At 43.5% G+C, this 10513-nt stretch overlaps 1 protein-coding gene across 6 annotated transcripts in view; it reads right to left on the reverse strand.

Annotated features, from left to right (window-relative positions):
• RASA2 (RAS p21 protein activator 2) overlaps positions 1-9520 on the reverse strand; it is a 129412-nt gene extending 119892 nt beyond the window's left edge. For 3 of the 6 annotated variants that reach the window (XM_081106125.1, XM_081106124.1, XM_081106126.1), the window contains exon 1: positions 9379-9520. Coding sequence is in view for 3 of the 6 variants with exons in the window: in XM_081106123.1 (XP_080962249.1) it covers positions 9345-9477 (133 nt within the window). In the remaining 3 variants the exon portion in view is untranslated. Of the gene's footprint in view, positions 1-9344 lie in introns of all 6 variants that reach the window. The other 3 variants (XM_081106123.1, XM_081106122.1, XM_081106121.1) reach the window with 1 other exon arrangement.
• Between the last annotated feature and the right edge of the window lie 993 nt (positions 9521-10513).

Raw genomic sequence — 10513 nt, forward strand, 5'->3', positions numbered from 1 at the left:
GTGCACACTCCTGCAGTCCAGGGCTCCTTGGGGGATGTCCACCCTCGCAATCCAGGATCCCTTGCTCCTTCCTGCCTGCCTGCTCCCTGCTCTGTACCACTTGACTAGCTGCTCCTTAGCACTGCCATGGAGGCGGGAGAGGCTCCGGCCACTGCTGCTGCGCTCGCCAGCCATAAACCCAGCTTCTGGCTGAGCAGCGCTCCCCGTGGGAGCATACTGACAAGGGGGCAGCTCCTGCGTTGAGCATCTGCCCCCTGGTGGTCAGTGCTCATCATAGTGACTAGTAGGTCTGGTCGTTCCGCCATAACGGTCGCTTAGACTTTTATTATATAGATTATTTAGCTATTTTCTACTGATGGACACTTAAGTTGTCTCTAATTGCTTTGTTTTACCAACAAGGCAACATTAAACATCTTTGTATATGTCTCTTCTGCAAATGTACAAGTGTTTCTGTAAGGTAGATATGTAGACATAAAAATGCATAGGGTATATACATTTAAATTTTTAAGAGATACTGTCAAAATGCTCTCCAACACTGTTTTACCATTTAAATTTACAGCAACAGTGAGGAAAGTACCTTGCCCATAAATCCTCACCAAAAATTAACAAAGTTTTCTGTTTTCACAAACTAGTGACGTTTTAAAATTTGTATTTCCCTGATTAAATTCTGTTAAATCTTACCAGTATTTTCCTTTGTTTCCTAACCCTTTGTATCTCCTTTTCTGTGAAATGCCTAGTCAGATCCTTTATTTTTCTAATGGCCTTTTCCTTTTTAAAGTTTGCAAGAACATTTTATATATCATAGACACTAATAAAGACAGATGCAGTATAGCATAGTATGTTCAGAGTAACAGGATGGACTATAGAGCCAGCCTGCCCAGTTTGTATAACAGTTCCAACACTCACTAACTGTCTGATCTTGGTCAAGTTACTTAGTTTAGCTATTCTGAGCCTCAGTTTCTTCATCTGTAAAATGTGGACAATGACTGTACTTAAAATTACTGTGAGGATTAAATACGTTAATATGCTTAAAGTGTTTTAAAAGTGGGTTGGCACAGAATAAGTGCTATATGTTTTCTTTTTGTCTGTAGGATTTGCTGCAAGTATTTTCTCCCAAGCTATTGTTTATCTTTTAACTCCAGTTTATAAGTCTTCACTTACCTTTCCTTAAACAGTTCTTTCTCCATCTCTATTCTAATATCAGAAATTACATAAAAAGATGAAATCAACAACTGATTGCCCTCACTTGGTCTCACAATCAAGTTCTCAAGAATAAATGCAAGCATCAGTCAGAGCTTTCCTTTAAAAAAAAAAAAAATATATATATATATATATATATATATATATATATATATACACCTTCTTGTTGCATAAAGCTTTCCCACAACCAGTAAAAATAATAAGCCAGTAGAAAAAAGGACAAAAGAAATAGACAAGTTCACACACACACACACACACACACAAAAAAAAATGGAATGGTTCTTAAAAATATGAAGCCAAAAAAAAAAAATCGATCCTTAACCTCATTTAGAAGAAGTGCAAATTAAAACTACAAACTAGACATTTCTTTTCATCTTACAGACTAGTAAAGATCAAGAAGTTTTAAAATACACATTATGTGGATGTAAAGAAATAGGCATGCATACATTGCTGGTAGGAGCATAAACTGCTATAGTTTCCAAGAAAAGCAGCTTGGCATTGTCCTTCCAAATAAAAATGCACATACCATTCAATTCATCAACTGAATTCATAAAATCTAGGAATTTATCCTACTGACAGGCACATACACTCATATTAAAAATGACATACATATGAGGTTATTTATTGTAGTAATGTTTGTAATAGCAAAGAATAGAAACAACCTAAATGAACATCATAGGGGACTGGTTAAATCAACTGTGGTATATCCAGGTGATGGAATATTATGCAGCTTTTAAAAATGAGGCAGCTCCCTAGATAGATAGATGAAAAATCATCAAACTACTATTGTTAAGTATAAAAAAGCAAGCCCTTGCCAGTATGCTCAGTGTTTAGAGCATTGGCCCACACACCAAAGGGTCACGGGTTCAATTCCTGGTCAAGAGCACATGCCTGGGTTGCCAGTTCACTCCCTGCCCCATCGGGGCACATGTGGGAGGCAGCCAGTCGATGCGCCTCTCTCATGCCACACTCTCTGAAAAGCAATGGAGAAAATATCCTCGGATGAGGATTAACCAAAGGAAGAACGAAAAAGAAAAGAAGCAAGATGCAAACAATGTGTATATTTTGCTATTACTTGTATGGTGTGATACTCATACATTTATGCGTGTAAATATTAAATAATCTCTGTAAGGATCACACAAAAAACTGGTAATGCTTGTTTCTGAAGAGGGAATGGTTCGGGAGACAACAGAAATAAGAAAACTTACTTTTCAGTGTATACCCTTTTGTATCTTAAAACAAGTATTTGTATTAACTAATCAAATAAATAAATCTTTTTAAAAATAAACAAATTAAAACCTCCTTGTGATCACACCAAACTTTCTATTGGTCCCCTTTAAATGGTCATGCACACAGCAGATTGCTGCCACTCAGGTAATTTGTGGCTAGTCTGTTCAACTGGCAAAAGCAGAGAGTTGCCATCCTAGCTGCCCATTAGCACCCTATGTGGAAGGTTTTAAACCTACAGATGTCCAGGTACCACCCCAGAAATTCTGATTGAGTAGGTCTGGAGTAGAGCATGGGTAGCAGAATTTAAATTCACAGGTGATGCTGATGGGTAGTCAGGACTAAAAACAGCTGAGTTAGAGCATGACACAAACAGGGAAGCATCCAGGCTCAATCTCCACTCAAGTCACAATCATAGTCTGTCTCATCAGTAATCCTAACCACTTCACAAAATTCTTAAAAAGGAACAGATGAGAGTGTGTTGATAGCACAACAAAAATCTATTACCATTGAATATATCCCTAGATAGGCAGTGTAATCTTCATATATTAAATGCAGTACATTTGCAACATTAGTACTAATGAATTCATCCTATGTAGCATTTTATAAAGAACTTTGATAATACTAGTGAACTAGTGTCCACAGGTCATTAACTGTCTGAACTCTCTGACTGTCGACTTTATTTGTAAAATGAGGGGGAAAAACAAGAGACGTTCTCTATCTTCCAGCCCTAAACTTCTATAATCCTCTAATACAGGGGTCTAAAAAACAACGATTGCTTAGTTACACTTTAGGAAAAACTAGTAAGGAACTTTTGCATTCTATTCACAGCCTAGGTCAAATTCACGGTCCAATGAGCTAGTGCCCTACAACTCAGATATGTACTATGTACTGCTGAATAAAGTAATTAACACTCACAGAAAAAAATATTTTAAGATTCAAACAATCTGATCTAATAAATCTTAGATAAACATTTTTTAAATAGTGTATCTTATGCCAAAAAGGCATACTAAATACATTTAAGCATTAAAAAGCATCTGATGCACTGTCTTAAAGTAAATAGGTCACGTTTGAAAAGAAATAATCAAAGACTAGGTGCTAAAAGGGATCTGAAAGACCATATCCAAACCTCTCATTTTACAAGAAAACAGGGACTCAGCAAAGTTAAAGAATTTTTCCAAAGTCATTCTGTCATTAATGATATTCTTAGAAACATGCTCTTAATAAAAATTTGTCAATTATTCACTGATGTGTACTGGTGTAACCTCATAAGGTATATTACTTTAGAGATTTTTGATATCTAAAATTAAAGATATATGATAGGAATTTCTTACTATACATAAAAAAGTTTCTTAAATTACATTAATCAATGGCTATACAATAAAACTTTTAGAGCATAAAACTTCATTAATACATAAAACATGTAATTTGATATTATTGTCAAATAATTTCATAAAGAACATTAACAAGGAAATAAGATTAGCATCTGATTAAAGGATGAAACGATAGTTTAATTCAGCTAGGTTAGTTCCACAGTCTCTTAGAGTCTACTCAAAGAGTTCTAAGTTAAAAAACAAAACAAAACACAAAGAAAAATCTATGAACTCATTGAGGTTTACCTCCTGTCTTCCTCAGAGCAAATGATTAGCAGACTGCTCTGTGAACTTTTACAAAGAACCCTTTTCTCTCATTTCTATCCCTCTGAAAGATGGATTCTTCCTTCATTCTAAATAACTCATCTCATTTCAAATTTCTAACAATAATGAATTCTTAGCATGAACCAACCCTTTTAAAATCTTTTCCTCTATTAATTTATTAAATAACTTATCTCATTTCAAATATCTGATAATAATGAATTCTTAGCATGAATAAAACTCTTTTTAATCTCTCCCTCTCAATTGTATTGTATGGTCAATAAAATGTTTCGATTTATATTTTATTACCAAAAAACCCTCAAACCTGCCATGACAAATAAAAATATTTAATGGGAAAAAAAAAATATTTAATGGGTAAGGTGTATGAGATTTTTCTTTACCAGACTCAGGGCCAATTAGTAACAATAATCATGGAATACAGTCAGGTAACAATATTCAAATCCACTAATAATGAGCAATCAAAGCATTTAGAAAAATTTAATCCTTTTCCTAATGAGGCAACTTTGGCAACAGTTCAAACCTAAGCTCAGCTGGCACTGTGATTTTGAAAGGGATGAACTTTCTGCCACAGATCATGCAGTTTTCTCTTAATAATGCCATCTCTTCTTTTTTTGTTTAGTTGTAAAATTTACAAAACACTTTCCTATCTTGTGTTTCAAATCCTCCTCAGGAAAACATAGTGAGAGGCAGGGCATTTTCTAAAGGCCTCTTCTGTTCTAGGCACCATGCTGACACTGGAGTCGTGGGTTTTTTTTGTTTTTTTAAATGAGTAAGAATAAATTCTACCTTGGAAGAGCTCACAGTCTAACAAAGAAAATAATTTTTAAGAAATGTGCTAAATAATACGGAAATGGACAAGGAATTGTGATTCCTCTGCAATACAGTCTTAAGACCTTCTCTCCAGGGACGGGGGTGTGACAGTACCCCAGAGAAGAGACATGACATGGAGCAGGTTTTTGAAGGATGAGCAGGAGTTCTCTCATATAAATATATGGGGTGGAAAAAAGGAGAAAGACACTCCCAGGCAGAGGGAACAACATGTACATGATGAAGCATTATTCCCATTTTAAAGATGAGGAAGATAAGCTCAAATGTAAGTGAGCTGCCTAAAGTCGTCACATGAATAATAATTAACAATGTAGAAACAGAATACAGGTCTCTTCTGATTTTAATCAGCTTTGCACACCAGTAATGCCAGTGCATGTTGGAAAAGAACATCAAATAAAGATTAATTTTTATCTCCTACTTTACTCCTTGAGAGATGGTTCATGTCTATCCCAGATTCTGGGGGGACAGGATTTATTTAATCCTCAAATCAATCCTGTGAGATAGAGATGTTTTCACTATCCCCATTTTACACATGAGAGTACAGAGGCACAGAGGTTAACGGAAGTTGGAAATTAAGTGACTAACCTGACCAAGAATCCGTCTATACTCCAGCATACCCTACAGATCCTTCTTGGCCAAATAGCCTAGGCCAGTGGTTCTCAACCTTCCTAATGCCGCGACCCTTTAATACAGTTCCTCGTGTTATGGTGACCCCCAATTTCATTGTTACAAATTGAACATAATTAAACACAAAAACAATATGTAATTATATATGTGTATTCCGACGGTCTTAGGCGACCCCTGTGAAAGGGTCGTTCGACCCCCAAAGGGGTCGTGACCTACAGGTTGAGAACCACTGGCCTAGGCCATTCTTCTCTAAAGATGATGTCAGGGAAACCAAGTAAGTTCTGGGACACATCATGTTCCCAAATTTGATACCATACAACAGGTCTCAATGTTCACACAAATCCTCAAATTTGGCTCCCTTACAAATCTGGTCCCTCCTGAGTAGGTAAACCCATGAATGAGGTGACATGGGCTCTTTCAGGAAAGTTTTACAATTCGATTTCATTAGACAAGAACAAACTTAACAAAAAGCAGCAAACAAAAAGGACAACATAAAATAACAGCACGAAGCCTGACAGTATAAAGGAGAAAGCCCCAATTCCCTTCTTTTGCTCATGTGTGGGTTTGTGTTATTTTGGGGAGCAATGCAAAATTGCTTCCTCTGCACTAGCATACCTGCCACTCACTGCACAGGACTTCAGACCAAAGTATGGAGTCTGAAATAACCCTTAATTTCCTTCCAGGGTTCATATGACAACTGTAGGACAAACAGCAACCAAACCTGCCTCTTGAATATTAACCAAGCAGACCATTTGGAACGGCCATGGTTTCCCAGGGCACTCAAAGGACCTCAGGAAATTTGGGATCAACATATTGTCAGCAACAATGGATTTGCTAATGCCGACTGATTATTTGAAACTGACACCACAAAATGGTTTTTCCTTCTGTCAACTGGGTATTTCACCTTGAAAAGTATATGGGAAAACTAATAAATATGGAATGAAACCCCTAGAAAAGGCTATGGACTGTTAGCTCTAGAACTTCAAATATATACTGGTATATACACAAATCAACCCATCCTCACTTTTTTGCTGATATGATTTGGAGTTGAAGGGTTCTACCCCAGTTGAGGAAAAAGGACATTTCCTCTCGGACTCCCCTTTCAGCCTTAGGGGCCTCTAATTCTCCAGATCAGAGACGCTCATCAGCAGTCTGGAATCTGCCACAATCTCCAGGCTAGTGGGCACTATCGGCTTTCCTCCAAGCTCCCAGGATGAGGAAAAGGGAAGCTGACATGATTCCCCAAGCTGCTCAGTATCTTCAGCACCACCACCACCCTCGTCCCATTTCTGTGACTTTAGCACCTGCTAGTGACTCTTCCATCCCCAACCCCCCACCATGCAAAACCCACATGTCAGTTTCAGGGAAACAGAAAACAGCATCTCTTCACAGTGCTCTGAAGGTCGACCAACTCTGGATCACACCAGCTAAAAGGACGGCAAAGAAATGGCGAGGGAGGTGGGGAGAAACTTCACGTATGTGTCCTGATACATTTTTTTTTCCTATGAAGCAGACACTCTATGATCTGAGCTATAAACTGAGCAGTTAAAAAAGCAAGAAACTGACTGAGCTAACAGAATACTTTGACTACGGTTAAAGCGGTAATATTCCTAGCAATTGGATGATCAATCTTCACATCTGGGTAGTGGGGTTGCTCTAAACCTGTGGGTCGCGACCCCTGAAAATACATCCTGCCTATCAGATATTTACATTACAATTCATAACAGTAGCAAAATTACAATTATGAAGTAGCAACGAAAATAATTTTATGGTTGGGGGTCACCACAACATGAGGAACTGTATTAAAGGGTCGCGGCATTAGGAAGGTTGAGAGCCACTGCGAGTCTAAACCATAGAAACAAATTTGTGTTTTTTTAATTTGTTGGCCCAAGTACACTTACAGTGGTATCTCCTACTGTGATATCTTTGCCATGGAGCAGGTGAAAGTACAGGGCAGGTAAGTTCTGCAAAGAGTCCAACCCACAATTCCATGGAACCTGCAGCCATGTATATCAGTGAGGCTCCAATGGAGAATGCCTAGCACCAAGTGACACTAAAATGTAAAGGAGGGCCCTAGCCGGTTTGGCTCAGTGGATAGAGCGTCCGCCTGCGAACTGAAAGGATCCAGGTTCAATTCCAGTCAAGGGCACACGCCGGGGTGGTGGGCTCGATCCCCAGTGGGGGACTTGCAGGAGGCAGCCATCCACCATGATTCTGTCTCATCATGGATGTTTCTACCTATCTCTCCCTCTTCCTTCCTCTCTGAAATCAATAAAAATATAAAAATAAGTAAATACATAAAATGTAAAGGAGTAAAAAAAACTGGGAAAATTAGATCAAGGGGGAAACTCTGGCCCACTTATACTTTCCCCAAATATTAAATTATAAGAGTTTATACCCTAGAAGGTAACTTCAATTTGGAGAAGTTAGATACAGACAAGATCTACTTTTCTGGCGTCATTTTCCAGGTTTTAAAAACTGTACCCTCTTAAGGCCCTGAGGATTACTTCTGAGAATAACAAGGTGGAAAAGTTTAACACATCTGCCTCTGAGGTTTAATAAAGTCAGAAATACTTCAACGGGAGAGCAACTTGAAAAGAGGAAAGTGGGAGAATCCAAGCTCAATCAATACTACTACTCATTCAGAAAGAGGAAAAATTTACATCCTGTGTAGGAAAGAGCATTGTTTCCCATGTTAATGTAATTGGATTTCCTTCATACAAAGTCACAAGCACGCCTCAAAACTCAGAGTTATTTCCACGAAGCACGTTGCGTCTGAGGATACGGAATAAAGAAAATGTGACATCTGACAAAGGCAAAAGTAGGTTTTATTGCTATAGATTACAAATAGAAAAATAAAAGTGTTTCCTCTGCACTCAATACTGTGGGGGGAGGGGGGGCAATTTGACGCCAAAGGGTCGTTTTATTTCAAAAAAAAAAAAAAATCCAAATAACTGGACTCAAACAGTCTGTCCATGGTAGTGCTCAGAGCCTCTAAGCAAAAAATGTGTATGAAGTCAGCTCGCACGGCTCGTTCACAGAAGTAATTACATGCACGCGAAGGAAATGAATTAAGTGGGTTAAGTGCCGGCTGGAGGAGTGTGTTTTGAGACCTGCTCACAGGAAGCCACTACATCCTGCCCGTCACCGCCAGTCACGCCGTCTCTCGGTGCAAGTCCCGCGCCGCGAGCCGGGCGGGCACAGGTGTCCGCCGCGCCCCTCCCCGACCCCCGCGGCGGCCCGTCTCCTCCAGGTCGGGGCGCCCTTCTCGGGAGCCCAGGAAACGGGCAGCCCCCTCCCCTCGCGTCGGCCCCGCTTCCCCGCCCTCCTCCTCCCCCTCCGGCCGCGCCTCCCGGTAATTACCGCTCGGTTGCCACCTCCGGGCTGCTCCCTCCCGGCGCCCGCACCGCCCGCAGGCCTGCGTCTCCGGGCGGCCGGAAGCGACTCACGCCCCCGGCCCGCGCCCCCGGCCGCGCCCCGAGCTGGGGCGTCCCCGCGCCCAGGCCGCGCCCCCGGGCCGAGCCCCTCACGCGGGCGCTGCCCGGGCACCCCCTCCCGGACGAATTCCCGGCTCCACTCCCTCCGGACCGGGCAGCCCAGCCCACGCCGCCCCGTCCGGGCGCCGCCGCCCCCAACACACCCCCCTTCCAGGCTCGCCCGCGCCCGCCCTCCCCGCGCGTCTCGCCCCGGCCCCCTCCCGGTCCCGCGACCCCGGCGCGGCGCGGCGCCAGCACCTCCGCGCGCCCGCCGCCCCCTCAGCCCCGCGGCCGCCGCTGGGCGGGTCCCGTCAGCCCGGCCCCCGCTTACAGATCTTGCCCCGCAGACTCTGCAGCACTCGGACCTCGCGACTGTCCTCGTCCCCAGCCTCGGGCTCCGCCGTCGCAGTCGCCGCCGGCGCCTCGGAAGCCGCCGCCGCAGCATCAGGCGCCGCCGCCGCCATGGTGCTGCCCGGCCCGTGCCGCAGCCCCGCCGCCTGCGTAGCCGGCGAGGCGGAGCCCAGCGGCCGAGTGAGGGCGCCGCGCGCCTGGCCCCGCCCCCGGCCCCGCCCCCGGCCGCTCGCCCCGCCCCGCCCCTGCGGCCCCGCCCCGCCCCACCCGGTCAGCACAGTCCCCGCCGTCCTGCCCCGAGCCCGGCCGCCGCCCCCCGCGGGAACTGCGCTCCTGGCTTTCCTGCTCTTTGCCCCATAAATGCCGAGGCGCCAGCCGAGTGCGGCTCCCAAGTCCCGGCTGTGAGCAGCCTTGAAACCCCCTTAGAGGGAACCGGCCCTCCCGAACCCCCAAGTCCTCCGGGGAAGTGCGCTCTGCACCCGCCGACTTCCCTCTCCTAACTGCCGGTGGAGCAGGATGCAGTTAGGCCGGTGGACCTCAAAACTCCCACGTTCAAAAGGAGCAAGGGGTGCATTAGAGATCCCCTCAATAATATCCGTAGGTCCCCCACCCCTAGCCACACACTACACACACACATCCTTATTTTTAAGTAAAATTACTGCTTTGCAAAAGCTGGTGCAAAAAAGGACCCTAGTCCCCAATTACCACACGAGTACAGTGCCTGACACCCACCCGCAGAGAAATGCTGAAGCCTTTATCACGACTTGCGTATTTCGGAAACAGAAGGAAGAAGGGTGGGGTTTCTCCGCCCCCCTCGCCCCCTTCCCAACCTCCCCCACAAGTGGGCTTGTTAAAAAGTTGATTGACGCTAGGAAATGTGTCCATCTCTGACTAGTTGTCAGCTTTATTTCAAGGGAACTCCATGCAGTGAGTAAACTGCATGAATAATGCCCTGGTATGTGATGAGGAAGATGATTTCCTGGTCTTGAGGTTGTGCCCTGCATTGCCCTAAGAAGGAAGAAACTGTGACTTAACCGGGCAGGGTATTTGTTTTCCAGGGCAACAATAGGAATCCGTCAGTCCGTCAGCAAATGTTTTTTTGAGAGTCAGACTTAGTGATGGCCCCAGAGACTGCACAACGGTCAAGGT

Source organism: Myotis nattereri, assembly GCF_964212035.1.
Source record: "Myotis nattereri genome assembly, chromosome: 14".
NCBI classification, from domain to species: domain Eukaryota; kingdom Metazoa; phylum Chordata; class Mammalia; order Chiroptera; family Vespertilionidae; genus Myotis; species Myotis nattereri.